Below are 26,263 nucleotides of genomic sequence, written 5' to 3' on the forward strand. Positions count from 1 at the left end.
AGGAGCTTCAGTCTGTGTCTGCAGTTATCCACGTATAAAGCGAAGGCCTTGAGTGGCCTGGCTGGATGGAGGGCTGCAGGTTGATGTGCCCACAGGGGCAGCCGGGGAACTCACGTCCCTCCTGAGGGCAGCCGCCACTCCGCTCCGGCCTCTCGTTGCCATTTGGGGATGCCAGCCCTGTGGTCCCAGTTCTTGAGATTTCACAAGAGGAGCTGGTAGTCTGGATCTTCATATAAAAATCTCAATGTTCAAATGTCTCAAAACTTATTTTTCACAGGATATGGACTGGCGTGTCTTTACCTACAGTAAAGGCTTGCTATTTAGAGTTCGTCCATCATCTGAATGCTTGTTAGACATGAAGAATCTCCGCCCCCCTCACCTGCCAACTGTCTACTGAATCAGCTCTGTGTTTTAACAAAGTCCCCAGGCAAGTCACGTGCTCATGACGGGGTTAGCTGACTGGGTTGTGCTGGTGGAGGTCCCCGAGCCCTCATGGGATGAAGTCCCTTGCCCAGCCAAGCCTGAGACTTTCACATCTGCCATTAGTGCCACTTTAGCACACCTCTGTCCTCAGAATGAAAGGGAATAAAATGCAATAAATATATATTTTTTAAGTTTAGTTTTTTTGTTTTTGTTTTTTGAGAGAGCACATGCATGCAGGGGAGGGGCAGAGAGAATCCCAAGCAGGGTCTGTGCCATCGGTGCGAGCCCCACGTGGGGCTCGAGCTCATGAACCATGAGATCATGACCTGAGTAGAAATCAAGAGTCGGGCGCTTAACCCACTGAGCCACACAGGTGCCCACAGTGAATGTTTGTCTTCATCTTACTAGTTAACCAGAAGTAATAAATACTAACTCTGAAACTTTAAACGGCATCGAAATTGACAGTGCGCTTGCCCTCCTCTCCACCCCACTCCCATTCCACTTCCTTGTGTGAAGGGTGACTTTTCAGGGGGCATTTTGGGGGCATTGCGGGTGGGGAGTCTTAGCTGTCTGTGGGAGCCCACAGGATTAGTGATGGATTGCTGCCGAAGGCCACCATTATTTAGGTGAGTCCTGAGCTGATTTCCTTCAGACAGCAAAGGAAGTCCTAATTTTCATACCATGTTCTCTCCATGTGAGTGTAACATAAATAGTTCTCTCTGTTCCTTTGCGTGCTGCCCTCCCATTCTTTCACAGAGAAGCATCGGGCTGCCTGATGTCCTCTAACCCCGCACCCACTGAACCTCAAAGAGGCGCTTTGTTCCCAAGCTTCCCCTAAACTGACCTCTGCTGGAGTCCACCTCCTGTGAGGATCCGTAGACATGAGTCATGTTGGAAGGATGAACCCACGTCTTAACATGCAGAAGTTTCACTAGGAACCAGACACCCTTTATTCAAAATAGACTCTTAGAATATTGAACATCAGATCGTCTGAAGTCCAACGTTTTTGCAAGTGTGGCTCTTGCCACCTCCTGCCGCTAAGAATCCCCTAAGAATGCTGTATACAATGCCAATTCCTGGGCCTCCATCCCAGATTGTCCGAACAAAAAGCTCAGGGGCTGAATTCCAAGAATGTGAATTTTTTAATTTCCCCGAGCAAAACTTAAACTCAATAAATCTGGTCCAGAGGTTACAATCCAGCAGCTTCAGCCTCACTGAGAATACTTGTTAAAAGTTCCCAATGAGATCCCACTAAATGAAAATCCCCTCAAGTGGGGTCCAGGAAACCATTTTTATAAAATCTCCTAGAGCATTTGTATGCACATCCAGGTTTAGGAACCACTGAACTGAACCCTCGCCCCCAAACACACACACACACACACACACACACACACACACACACCCACCCACCCAAGACTCAGGACAAGAAAGTAACTGTGTTCCACCTGGAACAGGTCAGAGGTGGCAGAGCCTGAGCAAATAGAGTGACACGCACAGCCACAGAGACACTGTTAAAATGCATCACTGGCATGGATACTCTTCAGTCTGGATAAAACCAGAATGAAAATAATTCACCGTTCCTAGCACTCTGCCTGGCATATTGGACAACATTATAAATGTCCAGAATTGAATCTTCCATTTGCTTAACAGTTTTTAGTTTATAGGGATCATTAACATCTAGAAACAATAATAGCTATCAAGTGCATTCCAGACAACACGCCGCTAGTTTTTCCTGCATTGATTCATTTCATCTCACTACAATTACATAAAATAGGAACTGTTGTTAACTCCAATTTATAGAGGTGTAAATGCAGGCTTGGAGAGGAGGAGCTTTCCCAAGTTAAAAAGCTAGAGGCACTCCTGGGATTGGGTCCAAGGGTCATCTGGTCCGAGGGACATGTCAGCCTCACCGTCCAGGAAATCAGGAATGCCACACTTGGAAGGAATAGAGCCGCAGTTACCCTTGCCCAAATCAACTGAATTTACTAAACTTTAATGAGGGATTCCTAGAAGCCACTAAGACTCTAGTTAGGAAATTTAATAGGGTTTAATGGAGGTTAACAAGGTACATCCAACTTTCCAGCCAGGTTTTAACTTCCCAGAGCTGAGCGGAGATTAACAAGCCCAGGAGGTGTAAAGGCACCTGCGTGATTTAATGGGGTTAATGAAACTGTCAGAGGTTGGCCGAGAGGGACAGAGCAGAGCGTGCCGCTGTGAATGACTCAGTCTGGTTGAGGTCAAGAGACATTTACCGAACAGCTGAAGCCTGTCCTGTCCTGCCCTGGGCACCACAGGGGTAGCAGGTAAAAGAAGGCCACAAGCACCATGCCAGCCTTGGTTAGTCCTGGTTGGTGGGATTTGGAGTTTTCCTTTCCTCTTTGTGCCTTCTTGGTGTCCTCTAAATCATTTATAATGGGCATGAATCATTTTCACCAAATCTATAAAATTAAAGCAATGTTTTAAGTGCCCTCAAAGTACCTTTTCTCCACATGCATAGTTTTTAGGTTATATATTCCTCAAAGCGGTAGAAAATAGAAAAGTAAAAACAACCACAATAATACAATCTTAAATTTGGGCAGCACTTAACTGGTAAAGGGCCATCACCCATCGTCTCTGTGGGGTTTGTCACACCCTATGAAATCACGCTATACGAGGTCATACTGGTCAGTGGGAAAGCCAAAGTAAATCCTCTCTTCTGCCTCCCCAATTGGTGCAGTGTTTTCACTGAGCACCTACTATGTGACAGGCCTAATGTTAAGCACTTTACATCCCAGTACATTGCTACGAGTGCAAAAGACTAGTCTCACGACCCTAGATGCCACTTTTGCACACCTAGATGATAACTATTATTGTATTTCCTAGTTTAGAAAGGTGAAATCACTTGTCCAAGGCCACCAGAAAGTGGTGGGGACAAGAGTCAAACACAGGTCTGTCTGACCCCAAAGTGCGGTGTGCCAAGATGCTTGCTCATTGGACAAGCTATTGTCTCATGGGAGCATTGTTCAGAGCAGTGAAGAAGTCATATAAAAGGGAACCGGTTCTAAAAGTATTATAATAAATATGTCAACACTGAAAAATAACATCTAATGACATGGAAGGGCTTTCATATCAGGTTAGAAATACTAGACAGGGGCACCTGGGTGGCTCAGTCGGTTGGGCGGCCGACTTCGGCTCAGGTCATGATCTTGCGGTCCGTGAGTTCTAGCCCCACGTTGGGCTCTGTGCTGACAGCTCAGAGCCTGGAGCCTGCTTCAGATTCTGTGTCTCCCTCTCTCTGACCCTCCCCTGTTCATGCTCTGTCTCTCCCTGTCTCAAAAATAAATGTTAAAAAAAATTAAAAAAAAAAAAGAAATACTAGACAGGTGGGGTGCCCCAGTGGCTCAGTCATCAGTTAAGCGTCTGACTCTTGATCTCAACTTGGGTCTTGATCTCAGGGTTGTGAGTTCAAGCCCACACTGGGCTCCATGCTGGACGCAGAGCCTACTTAAAAAAAAAAAAAAAGAAAAATACTAGATATGTATACTATGTAGATATATATGTATACATATGAATATGAGTGATATACATATGTGGCTATGCAGATGTACATGTTGTATGTATACATGCTATATGTGTATACACACAAATACGTGTTTCTGTACACACACACATACACACAAACACACACACACCCCTGTATCTGTGACTGTGGCCATATCTGTAGGCATATCAAAACACCTATTTACCAGCTCCACGTATACCCATACTATAACTGTATATGATTCAGAGGAAGGGGAACATAGGAAAGAAAAGGCTTTGAAAATCAAGGGAACTTCCTAGAAGAAAAGGCTCCTAAGCAGGCCCTTGAAGAAAATGCAAGGTTTCACGGGAGGCAAGGATGAGCGGCAGTCCAGCTGGGAGCCTAAAGCCCCAGATACCAGGGACTTTGGAGTCACCAAACCTGCTATTACCAAAAACCAAACCAAGCAGTGAAATATGGCCAAGAAAATGTTTGAGTGTCTGCTGTGTGCCCAGTGTCTGAGGGAATCTGGAAAGGGACTCCGTCCCCCGGGAGCTGGGAATTTCAGAGGAGTTCATGCTCAGACAAGGATGGAAAGTAATCCTTCCAGTGCTGAAATCCTAGGATCTGCAGGAGAGCTTCAGAGCCTGGCACCGGCCCTTCTTCTGACAAAGGAGCTGTGCATACTGGGCTCGTTCCCTCATAGAGAAGCTGGTGAGGCTTAGCAAATGTAATGAGCTTAATTAAGCTAAGACGGCTAATGAGACTTCCTGAGGGTTCACCACGACTGCGAAGATGGGACTGTGTAAAGGGAGCAGCAGGAGGACACCTGTGCCCAACCAGACCCCTCTGAGGATCCTGCTTCGGGGATGCGGTATGCAGGGGCGGACCAGGCTTCAGGGGGAGCAGTGCAGTCAGCTGGGCAGGGGTTGGACTTTGCCGTGTCAGCAAGAAACCGCCTGAAAGTGAAACTGTTACTAATGAAGCTTAGGGGAGCCCAAAGGATGAGGACTGAGGAAAGCAACTACCAACACATCCCCAGCCTGTCTACTGGGGTTAATCTCATCTAGAAGAATTTGAACTTCACTAAAGCCAATTGAAAGGCTATGGGGCACCTGGGTGGCTCAGCCGGTTAAGCGACCACGTTGGCTCAGGTCGTGATCTCCGGCTCTTGAGTTCCAGCCCATGTTGGGCTCTGTGCTGACAGCTCGGACCCTGGACTCTGCTTCAGATTCTGTGTCTTCCTCTCTCTCTCTCTCTCTCTCTTTCTCTCTCTGCCGCTTCCCCCACTTGTGCTCTGTCCCTCTCTCTCAAAAATAAAGAAACATTAAAAACATTTTTTTAATTAAAAAAAAAAACAGTTCCAAAGAGGCTCCACCACCATCAATGGTAAAGGTACTGATTTCTGGTTGCTAGTATCATTTTCAAATGCATACTATTCTTGTTTCTAGCAAGGAATATTTCCAAAGCTGTATATGGAAAAGTGGTCAGGACATACCCGCAGAAACAATAGCTATTATTTGTTAAACACCTACTCAGTGCTAGACACCATGCTGGAGTATTTATATGCAGGTCATGATCCTCATACAAATCTGCAAAGAAGCGATTATTATCCTTGATTTTCTGATGGGGAAACTGAAGCTCAGAGAAGTTAGATGGCTTACCTGGGGTCTTAGGGTGAGCTGGAATTTGAACCCGTGTCAGTCTGACTCCTTGGTGCAACCTCTACTGCAGAGAGAAGTCGAATATCAACAGTGTGGGGGAGATGGGGGTGGGGGGGCAGTAACAGCTGTTAGAACTTGAGATCCCAGAAGTCTGGGGCGTTCAGTGTAGGGGAAAAGCCCTCCGCATTAGCCCCGTGCAGTAGTGACAGAAGGGTTTGAGTTACCAAGAGAAGAGTGTTAGGTTCGGTGGCTCCTCTCCAAAGAAACAGAACAAAGTGTGTGATGCATTTTAGACTTTATACAGTAGGGAAACACAGACCCTTGCTCCAGCGTGCCTTTAGGGAAGAAGGCCTCCAAGGTCCCTGGGGAGTTAGCCTCATTCCCAGGACTCCTAGCTCTGTGAACTGTCTGGGTCCCCTTTCTGCTCCCCTGGGCTGCCAAAGGAAGTTAGAAAAAAGTGTGCCTGGGACTCTGGAGCCACTGCCTAAGGGAGTCTGGAGTCCTTACTGGTGTCTGTATGCTGAACACAGAGGAAGGAGTACGGCCACCAGGTGGCGCCCGCCCCCTAGTAGCAGACCGAGGCCCCAAGGGAAGGCTCAGGGGTATTTTCTGTCCCCTCACAGGTACTGTGTTTGGTGAGTCTTTGAGTCAAACCCTTGTAAAAATCTAAACAATCAAGGCAGAAAGGGACTTAGATCTCTGGTCTGACTCGCTCGTTTTACAGAGGACACCAAGGTCCAGTGCGGGCAAGGAAATGCACAAGGTCGCACAACAGGCTAAAACCCCTTCTTTTGACCACTGGCTCTGGTGCTTTTCTACCACACTAAGTGTTGTCACACTCCCATGAACACCTCCCACACCCCACCACTGAACTGCCAGAATACTACCCTGAGGCAAGAGCTGTAACTCCAGGGGCTGGGGAAAGCCAGGCTCCTTTTCCTCTTCCCTCCATTCCCTGTCGCTTCCGAATCAGGCAGCCCAACCCCAAGTACAACAGAGGCAGTAACACTAGTTCATGCTTACCACTGCCCACTCTGGGCCAGGCTGAGCGTTTTCCACTCATCATCCAGTCATTACTGAATCATCACATCTCTGTGAGCCGTCCTGCTTTCCCTTTCACAGAAGAGGGCTCTGGGTCTCAGAGAGGTTAGGAAATCTGTCCAGTGCCACACAGCATATCGTACCAGCTCATCTGGTTGTGAGCACAGGCCTGGGGGTCAGTCCAGACCTCCCTGTTCACCTTGGCCCTGTCTCCTGTGCTATATTCTCTGTTTCAAAACTCTCTGAAAGACCTTTTCCCATTTTAGCCTGACAAGAGTTCTGTGGATTGAGAAAAGGCATCATTAGCCCATGGTAAAGATTAGAAAACTGGGGCCCAAGATGAGTGGCCCAAGGTCACCTGACTCACGGTAGGCTTAGAGCTGGAAAGCAGGGCTTTACCCGCTGTGTGGAATACACCAAAAGACATTCCACACCTCACTGCCCAACTACAGCTCTGCTGATGTCTCCTGAACTCATGGAGCTCAGCAGCTGAAACTGCAGGCTTGGGAGACAGACGAACCTGGGTCTGCATGCCAGCCCTGGCACTCAGTTATGACTGTGCATGAGTTACCTACCCTCCATTCCAGTTAGGAAGAGTAAATGAGCCTATAGACGTTGCATACCACTGCCTGGAACACAGGAAGTGCTCAGTAAATGGTGACTGTTTATCGATATGATTCACTAAAGCTCTGTGTTTAATGTTCCTGCTACATGAGCCTTAAGACCTGCATTGTCCAATACAGCAGCCATTAGGCGTGTGTGGTTATTGAATGCTCGGAATGTGGTCCAAACTGAGATGTGCTCTAAATATAAAATACGCCCCTGAATATGAAAAAAAAAAAAAAAAAGAATGTAAACTATCTCATTAATAATTTTTAGAGTGACTACATGTTGAAATTGTATCTTAGACATATTGAATTAAATAATGTATAAAAATATAATGTTCCATTTCACCTGTTTCTTTTACTTAAAAAAAAAATTTTTAATGTTTATTTATTCTTGAGAGAGAGAGATAGAGCGTGAGCAGGAAAGGGGCAGAGAGAGAGAAGGAGACACAGAATCCGAAGCAGGCTCCAGAGTCTGAGCTGTCAGCACAGAGCCCGATGCGGGGCTCAAACTCACAAACTGTGAGATCATGACCTGAGCTGCAGTCAGACGCTTAACCAACTAAACCATCCAGGGGCCCCTCTCCTATCTTTTTGTTGTTGTTGTTAATATCATTTTTGAGAGCCAGAGCTTGTGCAAGCGGGGGAGGGGCAGAGAGCGGGAGACAGAGGATCCCAGGCAGGCTCTGTGCTGATAGCACCCAGCCTGGTATGGGGCTCGAACTCACGAACCACGAGATTATGACTCAGGCCAAAGTTGGATGTTCAACCAACTGAGCCACCCAGGCGCAGTGCCTTTACCTTTTCAATGTGACTCCTAGAAAAATTATAATTACATACATGGCTCACATTTGTGGCTCACATTGTATTTCTACCATACAGCATTGCCTTCGTTTCAGGAATTCAGCTGTTGCAGCCTGCCTGCCCTGCTTTACCTTAATGATGTGGAATACAAGGGCTTTGAACCAGGAATCCACTCACTGGCTGGGTGGCCCTGGGCAAGTCATTGCGACTTTGTGCCAGTTGGAAATGCAGGTTTCCCTGCTCTCCGAAAGCAGAGCATTCCTATGACACCTTTTGTAAGCCAAAATGGCACAAGGCAAAGAAGCAATTCCTATTAATCTATGTGGGAAAAAATGTGAGCATTCCCAGACCCCAGAAATAACTTCCTAAGCTTTTGTGATACCTTAGGACACACCTTGCTAATGGATGCTCAAAATTAATAGATATAGAGCGCAGATGCTCACAGACATAGTCCAAAGCTCTGGCAGCTTGATGCTGAGATGCGGAGTGTAATTCCCGAGGAAGGAGCTTGATGGGGCCACTCTGGCTGCTGGGGGTGCACGCTGCCTCTATCACGCCTCACTGCAGAACAATCACTGAATGCAATTTTCACTTTTTGCTTTTTTTTTTTTTCATAAAAGCAAAAATTCTCAGGGCACCTGGTGGCTCAGTTCGTTAAGCATCCGACTTCGGCTCAGGTCATGATCTCACAGGTTCTTGAGTTTGAGCATGAGTCGGGCTCTGTGCTGACAGCTCAGGGCCTGGAGTCTGCTTCAGATTCTGTGTCTCCCTCTCTGCCCCTCCCCAGCTCACACTCTGTCAAGCTATCTCTCAAAAATAAGCATTAAGAAAACATTTTTTTAAAAGCAAAAATTTTCTTCTAATCTTTTGGTTAGTAGAAAACAGGTACTAACATAGGTCTTTCATAAAGCAAAGTGGCAGAACACAAACTTCCGAAAAGAGGGGGATACCTGTACATCCTACCTTTCTAAAATAAGAAAACAAACTGAAATAAAATCCTCAATGCCTCACAGGCTATTGTGAGGATGAAATAAAATAATAGAAAGATCTACCGAAGACAATGTGGTCCTTTGTATGTCTTATCTCATTCAGTCCTCACACACCCCAGGAAGTTGGGGCAATGATCTCTCCCACTTCATAGGTGAGGAAACCAAAGCTGGGAAATATCCAGTCACTTTTATGGAGTCTCTTGGTCATTGTGTTGTTCTATATCCTGCGCTAGAAGCCGAAAGTAAACAAAGGGCAAAAAGACTACAACTCGCCTCCATGACCTTGGGCAAGTCCCTCTGTTCTGCGGGCCTCAGTTTCCCCTTCCTGTAAAATGAGGGAAGTGTTCGGATGGTGGGTGAGGATCTTTGAGGTCCCAGTGTTACAGGGCGGTTTGAACACTTCAGTGAAAACAGGACTTCTGGAACTCTTCGAAAGTCCGATGACTTCCATTGTCCATTCTGTGGGGATAAATGTGCATTTCTGTTTGTTTTAATAACATTTGTAGGAGCTTTATATAGTGTCTATGTCTGCTTACATTAGACGCTGTGTATTATAGTTAAGAGTCTTTCACCATTTCCCATATAAACCTTGTTTTTTATGGGTTTGGGAGAGCTCAGCTGTAAAAACTCTCTCGGCTGAAAAAAAAAATTTTTTTTTTCAAACAAATTAGGTTTAAATCAGGAGACTGGTTTCAGACACTTTAGACCCTGCATATTTTTTCTTCCCAGTCACTTTTCATTTAAAAATGAGACTGGCTGATTTCTTAGTTTCGTTTCTTTTATGGGGATTTTGCAAGACCAAAAGCTTAACTGTTGGTTGCATAGAAAGAATGGATCCAGAGCCTTTTCCAAGGGAGCCCCGGGCCTGAAGTCTGCAGATGGCCTTCTAATCCTAGCTCAACCTTTGACTGGATGTGTGACCCTGAGCCGGTCATTTCACCTCTCTGGGCTTTCCTTTCTCCTGGCAGTGAGGAACACGATCCCTGCGCCGATCCCTTCTAGTTGATGGGCAGAAGCGTATGCTCACAGAAGTGTAAGTTCCAAGGAAAGATGAATGTGCTATACAAATATCCGAGGCTGGTGCAAAGAATAACATGCTGAGTTTTTCACCAGCAGAAGATACATTCCTGGAATCAGAGTGTTCCAGTCAGGACAGGACCTAGCGGTCCAGGAGCCTGCCGCCTTCCTCATGTTATAGATGGGATCCACTCTGAGCCGGGGGGGGGGGGGGGGGGGGGGGGGGGGGGGAAGGAAAAGAGCAACTGGTGAAGGCTGTGGTTAGAACCCTGATTCCTTCTCCACCCCACTTCTTTCTTTCTCCACCTTACTTTGGGGACCAAGGAGGATTCAGCTGAGGAGGCTGTATTTTTATGAACACACACACACACACACACACACACACACACATCCTGGACATGCTCTAAGATGTGGGGAAAAGCCCTGCCTCTGCGTCTCTGCGTCTCTGCTGCAGCCAGAGATGCCCTTTGATCCAAGCCTATGCACCTTTTACCATCTGTGTGACTTTGAACAAAGCCCTTCACCTTTCAGTTTTCTGCTGCCTCAGTATTCACCTCATACAATCTTTGGAAATAGTACATACTAAGGGCTTAAATAATTTCCCCTACAAATTTCAGTTGTTGTGGATTACTTCATGCATTAATAAGTTTTAAATGTAAGAAAAATAAATCAATAAATGTAAGTAAAGATTATATTTACTGTGTGGAAGGCATAATAAAACTTCACAACAAATATTTACTATTGTATATTAATTGGTGATGATTATTAGAATTCTTTCTCATTCATTATATTTATACCCACAGTGCCTAGCACAAGGTGGGTGCTCGATTAATGTGCGTTGCATAAAGTGTATGAAAATTACAATGGTCACAGGAGAAATTAGAAGGAAATTGCAGCTCAATTTTTTTGTTGTAAAATACTTATTTGTTGTTTAAAAATGTAGAAAAATATAGCTAAGCAGAAGGAAAAGTCAAAATTATCCTTATTCCCAAAACTCAGAGGTAGAGGTGTAAATGTTTTGATGTATATTCTTCCACTTTTTCTCCACGAATGATATTTAATTAGCTAGTTTTACATAAAGCAGGTCTCAATAAACAACCTTTAGCAACCTGGGAGGGTTTTTTTTTTTTTCCTGCACTTAATATATCATGAACAATCTCCATGTCAGTTGCTACACTTTTTCAAGTGACTGTGTTGCAACCCACTGTACTGACGGATTTAATTACCACTTCTGTAATTATAACACATCAGGTGCCTTTTGTATTTTTCACTCTTTAGCAGAATAGTCCTGCAGTTAAAGCTTTGTAACATCAGTGAGTACTCCCTTACAGTCAATTCCTGGAATTTACTTTTAAATTAGTGACCATTCCATGTTCCCCCTAGATTAAAAGGCGGAGGGTGATGTTAATTCAAAAATACTAATGACACCGCCTCTGCCTCAGCTGGATTGAGGTAGGTTTCTGACAAACCGCGCTGAACCCTGGGAGAGAATGAGAAAGCGAACGCCGGGCTCTAGAGCCATTCCATGGAGGGAGCGCTGAAGAAAGGTGAGAGGCTAGAGAGCCGGCGAGGGGGAGAGAGGACGGGGAGCCCGAGTCTGGAGAACCCCTGGTTTGTGAAACCTGGAGCAACCCCGCTCCTCTCTGAAGGCTGGGCTTTTGCAGCCCGCGAGGGAGGGCCGCAAGTGTGGCTCTGGCGTTCCAGGGGACAGTGGGAGGGCATCCCCGTGACCCTCGCAATGGGCAGCCCCCGTCCTCAGCTCTCCCTGAGACCATGGGGCCACATGGCTGGGACTGAATTTGAGGCTCCAGCTCTGTCTTCTGAAATGCGGCTTAGGCCCGGCCCGATGGGGTTTTCTGAGGGGGCATGGTTATGCCAAGCTTGGCTCTGGCTGCTGCGGGCGGTACCCCTCGGTACCCTCTCCACTTACTGGTCAAGGCTCCAAGAAAGCAGAACCCGGGTGCGCATTCCTACCGTGCCTAGGATACCTCCCGGAGCTAAAAATAGTCGAGGGAGCCGAGCTCTGTGTAAAGCCAGAGAACCGGCAGTGAACTCAACTGAAGTCCTGGGTTCGAATCCAGATAAGGTCCCCTCCGTAAGGAGGCACCTCGATCCACTTGCTCTCCGAGTCTGTTTCCCCCATGCGTGCCAGGATTTCTAAAGGGTTTCTCAGCCCTCGGAGAGAAAAAAAAAAACCCTCCATCTTTCTTTGCTCCTTCCCGAGGGCCTTGGGGCCTCGGGGCCTGGGACTGAGGCGGGGGGGAGGGGGGGGGAGGGGTGGGCCGGGCGGCTCATTACCGCGAGGTGTTGCCCTAGTTAAGTCGCGGGCCCGTTTGATCTGGCGGCGGGTGGCGAGAGGGAAAAAAGGAAAAAGTAGGGGGGTCAGCGTAAAGAGACGCTCACACCTCCCCCACCGTTTCCTCGCACCCATAAAACACCTTTTATTAACTCCTTCGCGTCCGGAAGGGCTGGCGTGGCCCATTCAGCTCCTGCCACGGTGTTTACAGCCAAATCTAATGGGGCCCCATATTCACCCCGATGCCGGGACGAGGCGCCTAAGACACGCCTGATCCCGGAGCTGCCTGGGGTCTCCTTTTTTGGCGCGCGCCCCAACGCGAGGGCCTCCAATTCCAGAGCAAGGAAACGCCCAGAGACCCGCGCGTGCGTCTGCGCGCCTCCCTCGCAGTGAGCGCGGAGACCCGGGCAGGCACCGCAGACCACCGGTTCCCTCGTGCAACTGTGGGAGCTGTTAGGACACGTAAAAGCGCTTAGCCTAGAGCCTAGCACACAGTGGCGCGCAAACAAGACTAGTTATCTGTACACTGTTACTTGGGGACTCGTAACGCCAGCGTTTGCTGCCCCACTTCAGCCTTCCACGCATCCGCGCCTTAGCAAATGCACCGCTTCTACTCATCCCCACACCCAGTCATGGGTGCGCACGAGAGGTCACGAAACCAGCTGTCGTGCACGAAGTGCCCTAATTAGCATGCACACACACACTCCCCCGCTTTTGCACAAATCCAGATGCTCTCTCACAAGTATTTGTTGAGTGCTTTCTTGATGGAAAGAAACTTAATTGTCTCGCTGTAACCATAAGCACTCACAAGCTTACTTTACTCACGGATAAAGTAATCGCTATGATTTGTCATGCGTGCTGGGAGCTGCCCTAGGCAGACCCTGTGGTGGCCCCCGGCATAGCTGTGGCGCTCCGTGTGAGTTCCTGCACTATTACACGCACACCTATAAGATCAGAATCTCACGTACAGGAACATATTCCCCAGTGCAAACCGCCCCCCCTTCCAAGTTGCACTGCCTTCGGATGCCGGTGGTTTGTGTGCCAAGCTCCCTTCCCAATAACCCCAAACTACTTACTGCCTTCAAATACTGGTGTGCATACTATCCTACACACAAGCCCCAGTGCTGACCCACATAAATCCCAGACTGTCCTCTCTGGGTCTAATTCGTTTCCAGTGTTCCCTTCTGTGGGTTCATTATATTCTAAGAACTTTCTTTGTCCCACGAATAAATCCTTTATCTGCCCCTTTTTCCTGACTGGATTCGTAACTTGGTTTGACATTTATCAAAACAGAAGTCAGAACAGGAGGTTCTCTACCTAGCAGAAATGATGGGGCCAGTGGATATACCCACCAAGACATCACGCAGGCTACCTCCGATTTCAGAAAATCTTTTATTCGTCAAGAGCATAGATACTGCTTTGGCAAAGGGAGGGGGCGGTGAGTGGTCTTATAGGTTTGAGGTAGAAAAAGGGTAGGGATGGGGTAATAAACACCTGAGCACAGCAGGCATGGTAGGTAGTTTAAATACATAAAAACTTTTCAACATAGGGAAAAGTTTTTATTTAGGAAGGAAGGAAAGGAGAGAAGAAGGAAAGGGAAGGAAAGGAAAGGAAAGGAAAGGAAAGGAAAGGAAAGGAAAGGAAAGGAAAGGAAAGGAAAGGAAAGGAAAGGAAAGGAAAAGGAAGTAAGGGAGAGAAGGAAAGGAAAGAGAGAAAGTGTTTCCCTTGAAACTAAGTAGGAAGTGCAGCGACAATAAAATAAAATAAAATAAAATAAAACAGCACTGTTTGTAGGAGAATAACAACAAAAGGCACCCCTCCATCTTCCTGGTTTGGTTCTCTTTCCCTGGCAGAAAACTATTGATTCCTCTTATTGCATTTTAATTAGGAAAGAGAGCGCCTGGGGGGGGGGTTGCCGCAAAGCTGACTGGAGAACGAGGAAGAGAGCCAGAAGGCATAGTGGAGAAAGCATGGGGGTTCTAAATTCGCCCCAAGAGGGTTGGAAGGGTGCTTTTTAGCGCGCTGGAGTCCCGCAGTCCCTTTCTCCCGCATTGTGCAGCCAAGAGCCACTCTCTCAGTTTGGGGGGGGGTGTGGATATATATATATATATTTCTCTTTCTCTTAATGTATTAAAATCAACTTCAAATGACATTGCACGTGCGATCCAAGTGTGTTGTTGCAGCCAGCGACCTGCCAGCACGCAGCAGAGGCTCTGCGGGATGCGCCCTTATAAGCCCCCGTCACCCAGAGCCTGGCCCTCGCCGCCGCCTTCCTCTCCTCCCGGGGCTCCGGGTGTCGGGCAGCGGTGAAGGGGTCCTCGGCGCGGCCTCAGCTCACTGGTTTAACTCCAGCGCCCAGACTTGCTGCGGCCAGCCTGTGCGCCCTTTAATCCTCTTCTCTCCTGGGCCCAGGGCAGGAGGAAAGCCTTCGTGTTGCTGCTGCCAGAGGACACACACAAGAAAAGAGGCGAGAGACAGGTTTAAATTTTTCTGCTCCGATCGCCCAGGCATAGAGTTGGGGTGGGGAGAAGGTTTTGGGAGAAGTAACTGGGCGCCTTTAAATAAGTGACGGATTTCTGTTTGCGACATAGACAAACAGGCTCGTAAATTTGCCTTTATGCGCCAGAGTTCCTGGGGGCCCGGATGGGCTGGGCAACTTCTGGAGGTTTGGTAACGAGGATTTTCTGTGCCTGGTGAAATTGATGCGCGTAGTTTTGGCTTTAGGGCGCCAAAGGATGGCCGCAGAGGCGTTGGAATGGGAAGAGTGGGAATCGACAATTTTCCCGCTCTCGGACCTGCTCCCCCCACAAGTCCCACTCGCTTTCCAACCTAGTTTAGCGTTTGGGCTGGCTACTGGGTTGAGTCTCTCTGCTAGTGGACTGGGAGCCTCAGGTGGCTGGGCGAAGGAGGAACCAGTGGGCCTGGCCCGCCATCCTCCTTCCCGGCTCTTAGCAGAAACCAAGCGGTGCTACTTGAAGGAGGCGGCGACCAGCAGTGGGTGGGGATACGCCCAAAAACTCCCGGCGGGCAGGCATCGCCCCGGCCTGCCTTTCCTACATCCCGACGGCTGTTTGGAGACTCGATGCCTATCGATCTTTCCCAGTCTCCCCAGATGAGCTATCTCTAGTTTACTACAGCCCCTGTGGGTCAAAGAAAACCCGGCGGGGCTCTACAGCCAAACGTGCGTTGGACCTGAGCGCAGCAATTTAGAGAAAATAGTTCGCCAGCCTGGAAATCGCCTCCTTCGGAGGTCCCAGAGCCCTAGCCCAGCGGAACCGCGCTCCAGTAAGTGTCGCCCTCACTGGAGAGGATCGAGTAGGGACTGCGATCTCCAAAGCCAAAAGCAGTAGGTGAGACCCGTGCCTCTTGGTTGTCAGCCTTTACACACAAAACAATCAAGGTCGCCCTCAGAACTAGCTCGTGGGCAGTGGGGCAGTGGGACGCGCCCCGGAATGGGAGTAGAAGACCTGACTTGTTTTACCCCAGCTCCACCTCTGAGTCCTCGGGTAGATGACCTTTACCTCCCCGTCCCACTCTGGGCCTCAGTTTCCCTATCCGTACAACAATGGAAGTAGCCTAGCCTCTGCAGCAAAAACCCTTGGAAAACAGTAACTGAGTCCACGTGCATAAATCGACACTCAGGCACATTAAAGTAACAAATTCCTGCAGCATTCTTAACGTGGATTCCCGGAAAGCCCGGGGATGGATCAAGACCCCTTTGAAATTGGAAGCGAAATAGAAGATGTGTGCATTTTCTCGGGTCTGAATCTTCCCTACAAATTAATTCAAATATGAATCTGCTTCCCACCACACACGCGATCCCACACTACGGCCTCAGAGCTCTCCGCAGCCTCTCAAAATCGCACACACAGCAACGCAAACCCCTTCCGCTCATACAGGGCCTGCGGGTGCTCACCCAGCCCGCACCCTTGGCCGGCGCCTGCAGGCCCCCTGACTTACCAGATCCCTTTTCCGCTTGCTCTCGCGGCCGCCATCCGCCTTCTTGAGTTCGGCCTTGAAGGCTTCGGGGTCGCCGGCCTGAGCGTCCTTGGCCAGCACGTCCATCAGATAGGCGATGTAGCTGGTGGCCAGGCGCAGCGTCTTGATCTTGGAGAGCTTGGTGTCGGCAGGCACGTTGGGGATGCACTCGCGCAGCTCTGCGAACGCGCTGTTAATGCTCTCCGTGCGCCTCCGCTCCTTCTTGGGTCCCGAGCCTTTCCGCCGGCCCAGCCGGCCGCCGAGCGCCTCCAGCCGCGCGGGGCTCTGGCCGGGCCTGGCGTCCGGACCGTAGGCAGCGGTGGCCGCCGCGGCTGTGGGCGGTGGCCCGCCGGCGGGGAAGTCTGGGGCAGCGTCAGCGGGGCTCAGCAGCCAGCTCTGGAAGTAGGGCCGCTCCTGGTGACAGCGCGAGGCCGGGCCGAAGAGGAAGGGTTCGTGGAGCATGGGGTGCGTTGGGTGTGGGTGGTGATGGTGGTGATGGTGGTGATGGTGTGCGTAGCTGCCCACGAGGTTCATGTTGGAGCGGCCCCTGGCCTGCGCCACCAGCCCGATTAGCGCCGCCCCATGCGCCCGAGAGACTGCCGGGGCCACCCGTGGGCTCTGGGGCGGCGCTCTGCTGGACGCCGCTTTCGGAGAGTCTGGGGCAAGGCTGGAGACAGACGCGCAGCCCACCGGCCTCTCGCGAGCTAGGACGCCGACGCCGGGAGACCTATTTAACCCTTCTTCGGCCTCCCTTTCAGGGTCTGGCTTATATAAGGCCGCGGCTTTGATGTCAACCTCTCCCCGGAGCCAATGGCAGGGGGGCGGGGAGGAGGAAAAGGGGTGGCCGTCCCTGGCTTTAAGCTCAGCTAGCACCACCGGACTCTAGGCCGCCTGCGGGGACAGGGAGGTGGCCCCGCCTCTGCCTCCCCACCCCCAGTTCCCGGCTGGGCGGAGGCGGGGGCTACGTACTTGAGGCACAAGCCTGTCAACACCCTAGACGGTGGCTGCCACCTCCTTCCTGTGGACCCAAGGAAAGGCATCCAGAATCATCCAGCGAAAAGAAGGCCTTCATGTAGAGCCCACTCCTTGATTTTACAGATACGGAAACTGAGACCCAGACAGAGAAAGTTTCTTGTTTCTAGACTGTACAGAACTCAGAATCGAAATTCTAGCCATTCTCAGTCCTGAGCTCCATCTACTCCCATCAGCCTCAGAGTCAGAAGATGAGAGGTCCTTGCTGGAGGCAGCATAGGCCCTTAATGGTCTCCCCTAAGCACCCCCAGCCCTTAGTCATCATTCCCACCTGGCAGGGACTGTGAACCGTCCTGTGGAGCCCAGCAGGGCATGCTCTTCTGCCCAAGGCATCTACACCATCCCAAAGACTGCCACTGGCTGGAGAAGACTGGAGTGTGAGGGAGGGGGAAGTGAAGGAAGGCAGGCTCCAAGCCCAGAGGCATTTAATGATTTGTTCCGGGCTCCAGGGCCTGAGAGTCACTTTTCTCGCCTCCGGGCGCTAGATGCAGTCCAAAGGCTGGATGGAAGGCCCGAAGCACAGCCACATTGGGTCACTCCACCCAGATCGTCACTGCTTGAGAATGTTCCCTTGTCTAAAGACACCAGCACCAGGGCTCACACCAAGAGAAATCTGCGTTTGGCAGTAAACACATAGCGAGGGGACCACGACCTCCACGCTGTTCACAAGGCTGGCACAGCCAGAGAACTGCCATGGCAGTATCTCACACCCACCAAAGCAGAGGGACATCCTGGCTGGGCAGACCTCCGCCATTTCCCCTCCCAGCTAGGGCCTCTCTGAATCTCCAGTTCTCTTCACAAGGGCCTTTCCCAGGGCTCTCATTGGGACCTGGAAATCCCTGGGTGGTGGTGTTTCTCCTAGAATTCTCTTTCACCTCCCACGGAGGTAGCTTCCCAGCTGATGCCCTCATACCTGGGTGCCCCCATCCACACCAGCCTTTCCCAGCCAACCGCCTTCCCTAGGTGGGGCTGAGGGAATGCGCCTTTCTCTCCAAAGTGATGTCCAGGCACAGGCAGAAGATAAATATGTGACTGCTCTTTCCAAAGGACAAATTCACTCCTTTATGCACTCATTCAACATTGTTTATTGACCGCCCTCTATGTGCCGGACCTACTAGTACAGAGGCAGAGGGAGAAACGTCCACTCTCTCCTTGTGGGGATAGGAAAGGTAAGGCCCAGAGAAGATCAAAGATTATCCTTGGGGTTGGTAGCCCGTGGAGATGTACTTTTCTCCTGCAAATACATGGATCCAGGAGGGGACACCACAGGAGAGAAGAGGACAAGTTCCACTTCTGCCCAAGTCCTGGGCAGGTTCCACTTGTGGGAGCTCGGCAGGGCTAGAGGTGCGCAGGGGTGGGGGGAAGGGAGGTCCTGGTTTCCTGCCTGAGGCGGGCTGGAAACCCGCCGCTCTCCCGGGCGCCTGGCGCCAGCAGCGCCGGGGTTGGGCCGATCGCAGAGCCAGAGGCTTGCCGGGAGGGAGCTCCAGGCGCCTGGTTCAGCCTCGGCTCCACGGGGTCCGCGCCTGCCTGGCCTGGAGGCGCTCACCAGTGAGGGTGTCCTGGTAGAGAGTTGTAATTACCCTGGGGAGAGGGACCTCCGTCCTCAACACACACCCAGCCGACCTTCACCCGCAGCATCACACAGCAGCACACTGGGGCTCCTGATAACCCATGCGCATATATGTGCACAAGGGCTCACAAAAATCACTGGCATCCACAGAAGCCCAGTATCCACACAGACGCCAAAAAGTATGCGTGTTCCCACGATAACACATTGACACCCACAAGACACACAGCACTTCAATATTCATGCATTCCTAGAATTTTATACATTATCTCTCTGTCACCCACAGGGCACACATCCCAATTCAGATGTGTTACAGCTAGGAGCCACTCCCCAACCTGTAAGCAGGCAGGCATAAAGATACCATCACTCAGTAGAGGCACACGAATTCTATGTAAGTAGCTCACAGCTGCAGGGTTTTACGCATAGTCTTACGCCCACGATTGTGCACAGGCACACCAATTTGTATTTTCTTACAACTCCTCACAATTATCAACACAGCACGGACTTCTGAAAACCTCATCATACATTTCACGTATTCTCCATGTGGAAACTAAGTCTTCAGTCCCGAAAACATACCCAGGTGCACAGCCGCAATGACTACTCTGTACACACAGGTGCTCAGACGTAGACGTTTTCACATGTGCGCAACACTACACACAGTCACACGGATTGCAAACACTTTAAGACAGCCTGACATATATTCTATATTGCCTATACAACCACATTCACAAGCCCTGGAAATGAAGTTGAACGATAGAGGCACACTGTGCCAGCACCCACATGAAGGGCAAGCACTCATATACATACTAGCAATTATGCACATACAAATTCACAGCTCCAGCACCCACCCACACACATCCAAGTCGGTTCCCCCCACCTTAACACAGATCACTCGGGGGCCAAATACACCCCCAGAGATCTTTCCTGGTTAGTGTGGTAGGAAATGCATTATCACTACTGGACGATGACTCCCTTGAGGGCCCTGAGAGTGACCGGCAGCCTCTCCTGGGCAAAGAGCAGGGTGCCTCCCAGTCACCTGGGCTACAGAAAATGCTGTTTCCGTCCCCGCACAAGCCCCACCCCTGGGCGCGGAGGAGTGGAAGCCGTCAGCCAAGCGGCGCCCGCACTGGGAACGCAGCCCTAGGGGACCCGCTGGGGCTTCGGGTTTGGAGGCCTCCAGCAGGATGGACGCCACCGAGATCGCCCGCGTAGACCGCAAGGCGCCTAGGCTCCAGCCTCGGCCTTCAGGAGGACTCCAGTGTACTTTTAACTTCAGCTCGGCTCAGGTGCGTTTGGAGTGCGGCAAAACTCGGCAATGGGGACCTGGTGAGGACGCTCTCTCAGCCCCAGGCCGAAACTGCTGATTGAGAGATAAGACACGTGCGTTCCTTTCCCTTTCTGAGCCTCAGTTTCCCCAGTTTCAGAAGAAAGAACTGATAGTCTGGAGTTTCCATTCCCAGTTCTGGACTGTTGCACGGACCCCACCCTTGTTGCTCTCTGCGCGGACGCAGGCTTAGCGCTCCACTCTAGGAGGCCTAATGGGAGGCCCGGCCCAAGTCTGCAGACCCAGGATAAGGAGCTGCGCAGTCCGAGCGGCCTACGCGCCTGGCCACACGCTCCAGGGGGCCCCCCTCCCTTCCGGTACCCCGCCGTGCTCACCCGGAGAGCGCCTTCTGATGGTCTGGCACTCTCAGCGTTTTCAAATGCGCGCTTTTTCCTCCAAGTGTGCTAGTGAGGTCCGGCAAGAACTCTACCCCCATCTTACAAGGCAGAGAGCTTAAGCACAGAGAGGTTAAAAAACTGCAGTAAAGGAGTGCTTAAGAGAGACTGGCTACGGAATCTGGTGCACTTGGGTTGAAATCCGCCACTGTCGCCCCTCCTTATGGGAACCTTAAGATCGTCAGTTTCCTCCTCTGTAAATTGGGACACGGTAACGACCCGCCCAGAGTGCTGGCTTAAGGCCGATTGAAATAATATAGGTGAAGCTCTTAGCACGATAACAGTAAACCTGGATAAGTAGTGCTCTGTTTGGGGGACTAATTTAGCAAGGGAAGAAATGGAGTTTGGGAGTCCATACGACTGCATAGCACTGGACAGGGAGAGTCCAGGCCACTGGTCACCGCTCGAAGTTTTGTGTCCTGATCTACCCAAGCCTGTTTCTGACCGCATTGGAGTCTTCCTCTTTCCCCAACTACCCTACAGAACCCCACTGCCTAAGGCTGGAGGTGAGGGAGACCGAGCTTTGCCAGATGTGGGGGTTCTGTCGCCAGAGACTTGAATTGCTTCCCACCCACCGGCATTTCACTCGTTGTATGATTTGGGGGGAGTTCGGGCGCCCTCCGAAACTCAGTTCCCCCATCTGTACAGTGGGCTGGCTGTACCAGCCGCTCCGGAGTGACTTCGACCTGGGCCTAGGGGTCCTTCTCCTGACCTTGCCCCACTCCTCCCCTTACTCCCACCTCCACCCCTCGCCTCCACCCCTCGCCCCTGGACAGGAAGGCCTGAGAGCCTGCGCCTCAGCGCCCACCGCAAAAACTTCTCCCACCGAGTCCCGTGACCTTGACGCCACCGGCAATCCCCGCACCGGACCCCTTATCTAAATAGGGCCGTAAATCAAAGACCTGTCAGGGCCCGGGTAATTACAGGAACTCCATAAAAAGGACCCGGCCGGCCGCCTGTTTATATTAGCGCCGTGTAAAATATTCTCGCTGTCTTGGGGAATCGCGTCGCGCAGTAACGCACCATAAATCAGCCCGCGGGCCATTTACCCCGCAGCTTGAGCGCGCAAATCCCTTAAACATTTCTCTGCGGCATCTAAAGAGTGCCTAGGGCTTTCCAATCTAGCCCAATCCGCTTCCTGGGTCCGGGGACAGTTAGGGCAGGGGAGAGAGAGAAAGCTTGTCGATTGATTTCTCCTATAACCTCCTAGTGTGAGAGGACTCCTGGACTTCGCTGATGTGGGAAAGCAGCAAGTCTATGGAGAGATCTTGTTAGGACAAATAGGGGAAACCGGCGCAGAGAGGGAAAGAAGTTTACCTAAGGGCACACAGCCAATGAGTGGCAGAGACGCCGCTGGAGGCCAGACCTCTAGGGAAGACCCGACTGATGGCCGCCTCTGTCTCGCCTTATTCCCCCCTTTCCTGGGATGAGGACTGGTCCAGCCAGAGAGGGTCCAAGCCACACGCTGACATTCCATTCTCTACCTTTTCGCTTCGGGGATCCCTGAGCTTCCTGCAACTGTGCGCAGCATTCTGTGCGTTCTTGCGTGAAGCGGGGACTCTGGTTCCTTATATGGGCCCCTTGTTTTACAGGTGGCAAAACACGGGCGCAAAGGTTGGGGCGCAGCTAGGAATGAAGGCCCTCCGTTACTAAACTAATCCATTTTCAGTTTGCCTCCATTCTTTCCTAAAGAAACACTAAGAGAAAGAGAGAAAACGGGAGAGAAAGAGCGCATGTGCTGGGGGTGGGGGGCAGGGAACGAGAGGCAACCCTGTCCATTCTTAGGTTTGTAACTGCCTCAAAAACACACAATCTATTTAAGGTGAACCTGACGCTGCCCATTGTCTAGTAAGTAACATAAATCAAGGTTATGGAAAAAGAATATTAAATTTTCCGTGTCTTCCCTCGGGGCTGGGACCTAAGGAGTCCGGGAGAATTAAACATCTTCCTCCCCCATTCCCTTAACTTTCCCTTCCGATGTCCGTAAATGACAACGTGTTTACACAAGTTTTTATGTCGTCTAAGCTTCGTCCCGGCTCCGTTTCCTCCTCTGTGTATTTTCCGCGCAGAGAGATGTCTGCTTCAGGACACGTTCAACCTAAACAGAACCCCGTCTGATTGGAAAACGTATTTATTTGAAAAATCGTAACTCACAGTTTTGGTGAAAACGGCCCCCAAATTTATGGGATCGTTTGGGCGCAGGCCGTAAATTAAAAGCACCGGACACCCCCTTCATCGCCCCCCCCCCCCCTCGTCCCGAGGCAGCTCCGGTCAGCTTCTCCGGAGCTCGAGCGGAGACAACCCCCTCCCTGCTCCAGTCCCTCGCGTGGTTAGTTGCCTGTTCGCGGGCAGGTGGATTTCCTGGTTCCTTTCCACGCAATCCCATTGCTTCGGGGCGATTTCATTCTGCTTAGCCTGGCAGCTACGAGTTTCAAGTGGTCAGTTATCGGTGTTCTGTTGTGCACCCTCTGTTTTCAGGGTTCCAGGTTGTTCGTTAATTGCACCGCTGGTTAGTTTCATGGTGCTAGGTTGCAGGTCGCTGGCGCTGGTCCACAATTGATCAATTGTGTGCCAGGCTGTTTTACACCAAGAGGCTTATCTCTGGTCAGTGTCACCAAGGTCAATTTCACCGCCTGGCCTGACGTTTCTTCCCAGGTCAGAGAATTTGTTTCCTTTTTCAATCCAACCGTGAATGCCTTGGAAGGATGAAATCAATCCATTCCACCTATCTTTTGGATCCTGCTGCTAGCCTACCAGGGTAGGCTGAGGGTTGGGGGAAAGCTGGAGCTGGGACCCTGTCCCCAAACACAGATGCCACCATGGGCTGGGGAGCCCTGTAGTCCAAACACAGCGGAAGCACAGGGCTTCACCAGCAATCCTGGAATATGCTTTCTCCCGGAAATGCATGGTTGAGCCACATCTCTCCGTCTTTTTTACTAGGGATTGTGCACTTTTCTGGCAGCATCCCCATGGGAAGGAAAGGGGGGGGAGGGCAGGACCTCAGTTCCAGACTTGTTCCTCTAAGCACAGCTATCTCAGGGAGAGGGGGTTGGCGATTCACTCCAAACTTTTGCACACCCTGGAGCAATGCAAGAATGGTGGTGGAAATCTGAAGTTGTGCAGCATCTCATCCCAATCTACAGGTTTCCACTGCAAGCCTGGGCCCTCAGCCACTACCTGGCAAGAGTGACCTATACATGGTAGTATTCAGTTCAAAGAAATGCAATACGTTTCAGTAGAGAAAACCCAGTCGGGTCAACCTGATCTGTTCTGGAAGATTAAGAACTGGTAGGAGGTAGAATCGGTCAGAAATGGTGAGGTGACAGGATTGTTCTCCCATTATCCCGCCTTAAAACTTGGGGCTGGGGGTATAAGAAGGGCTCCTCCTTCTCGAGCCTCATTTCTCCCAATCTAAAATGGAATGGGTAATGGGATCCACACTTTGTACAGCTGCTGACAGGGCCGGAGCAAGACACGGACTTTTAAAGGTGCCTGGAGGCCGAGGTATTAATCCTGAGAAATCTGTGCTTGTCTGATGGAGAAGTCCACAGGAACTCAAATGTTTGGGCACTGGACTGGGGGGATGGGTCAGTGGCCAGCTACACTTACTGGTGAATATTCTGGCCTCCTCAACTCTTTCCTTCTGCAGATAGGCATTCGGAAACTGAGTCTGCGGGCAAGAAACTGCATCATTATTAGTCTTATTATTTTAAACGGGGCCAGGCAACATTCGTCATCTTTCACATAATGGTCAATTGTAAACACACTTTAAGAGAGAAACACAAAAAAGGGATTTAATGTTGACACTGGGAAAATGCTTAGCTCTGGCGTTGCTGGGGAATTGGCAGGCTCTCTTGTCCTTTGGGAGAGAAGTTAAGTGCTTAGTGTTTTTTTTTTTTTCTTCTTTGCTTTTTCCATTGAATTTTTAAATCTCTCAGGGGTCTTCTTTGTCTCTTTAGTTTAAGGAGAGAAGTCCTTGCTTAAAAAGTCAGGGGTGGATGAAAGGATAAAAGGGCTTTGGGAGGGAGAAGGGGTGGGGCAGGCATAGTTGGCCTGTCTGACCAGCACCTTCCCCAGCGTCTGCTCCCTTTGCTCTACAGATCCCCCTGCTGCATCAGAATGTGGTTCTGGAGCAGGAAGATGAGAAACCAAACAGAAGGTGGGAAAAGCAGAAATGAGGAAGAAAGGCATAGCTGGTAACTGAAGAAAAGGGAAGCATCCTTTTGTTTCCCCTCATTATCAAACGTGAGAGGCAGCTCCCTTCCAGAAAGTCCAGTCCAACCACCCCTTCCTGGTGGGAAGGTCACTCCCTAGCCACATGAACTCCACACCCACACCCCCATCAGATCACCTACACACACCACTGGGCACAAGATTGTCCCCATTCTCTTCCCAACACCATTCAGATCATGGAGCAAAAACCACGAAGTCACAGTGGAAATCACCCCCAAACTCAAACCAACTGCTGGTAGTTAGTAAATTCATTTTCATCCATGCAAGCGAGGCCCTCGGAAATTCTATTTTAAAAAGAACAACAAAGGTGGCAGGAGAAGAGAGAACAGAAAGGAAAGCCTAGAAACCAGAGCAGAAATTAATTTAATTACCTCCTCTCCCCTGCTATAAATTCCACAGAGGAAATCAAATCTTTCTGTGCATGTGTATAAAAACCAATCAGTCTATGGAGCTCGCCAAAACCCATTATGTCTCAAACTGGGTATCCTAATTGAATGAATCTGACTGTACCAGGCAACCAGGAATCACCCGAGCCAGGTTTTTCCGAGCCTTTGCCACGGAGCCAGAGAGGATAAACATGGGTTGGAACCACACACTAATCAGCTTGCTTGCAGAGAAGGGGAACTTTCTCAGTCTCAGCGCTGGCAGATGCGTCCTAACATTTTGCGTCAGATTGTAATGGAATATTTCTCATAAACAGCCAAGTGTCTCTCCCAGCCACTCACCTGACATGTTTCTTGTTGTTTACCTTCAGATCTGACAGATGATGATAACCTGGAAAAGAGAGAGGTTACAAATGCCGAGGGCTGTGGGGCTGGGCAGTGTAAAGGGTGCCCGCTCCAGAACTGGGACAGGGCTGTGATTTGTAGGGCCAGGAAAAGGCTGTTATGCAACCAGAGGCAAGCAGGCGCTGGTGCGGGACGGAAGCACGCAGTGAGAGAGCTTGGGCTGCTTGGTCTAAGGCCATGTGCCACTTGTTTAGTATCCCCTGTTGTCAGATGGAGGATGCCCCCTCCCTCTAGCCTCCCCACTCCCCCCCCCCACACCCCGTCTCAGGGGCACACTGATTTATAGCACCTGTTAAAAACACGTAATGGATGCAATTAGCTGTGGCACTAGAGGAAAAAAAGGGAGGAGTTGACTTTATTCCAATAAAAGATAAATGTGTTTGTTTTCACGAACTTAGTTCATTCATTTAAATTTCTGAGACCAATTAAAAAAAAATCATTGCTGCTTTCTTTGCTACATGGGAATCATGCTATGATTGGTTTTCATTGGCATCGGTTCTTGAAGTCGAATGGGTATTACAATCCCCTTGTTGAACATGTTTCCAAGGCAGGGAAATTTGCAGGATTGGGATGGGCACAGGATATGCATTTCCAATAAAGCTCATTCT

At 50.3% G+C, this 26,263-nt stretch overlaps 1 protein-coding gene across 2 annotated transcripts; it reads right to left on the reverse strand.

The window, feature by feature from the left end:
• Nucleotides 1-13,711: 13,711 nt before the first annotated feature.
• On the reverse strand, nucleotides 13,712-17,116 carry HAND1 (heart and neural crest derivatives expressed 1). 2 transcript variants are annotated; one of them, XM_086700043.1, is made up of 2 exons: nucleotides 16,299-17,116; nucleotides 13,712-14,774 (listed from the first exon to the last, which is right to left on the reverse strand). In XM_086700043.1, the coding sequence occupies exons 1-2, from the start codon at nucleotides 16,848-16,850 to the stop codon at nucleotides 14,673-14,675; spliced, it is 654 nt and encodes a 217-aa protein (XP_086556169.1). In that variant the 5' UTR covers nucleotides 16,851-17,116; the 3' UTR covers nucleotides 13,712-14,672. The 2 variants fall into 2 exon arrangements, with proteins under 2 accessions (XP_086556169.1, XP_025780500.1); XM_025924715.2 differs by having other exon boundaries at nucleotides 13,712-14,777; nucleotides 16,299-17,112.
• Between the last annotated feature and the right edge of the window lie 9,147 nt (nucleotides 17,117-26,263).

This window comes from Puma concolor, chromosome A1, assembly GCF_028749965.1.
Source record: "Puma concolor isolate L17-30 chromosome A1, mPumCon1.1.hap2, whole genome shotgun sequence".
NCBI classification, from domain to species: Eukaryota; Metazoa; Chordata; class Mammalia; order Carnivora; family Felidae; genus Puma; species Puma concolor.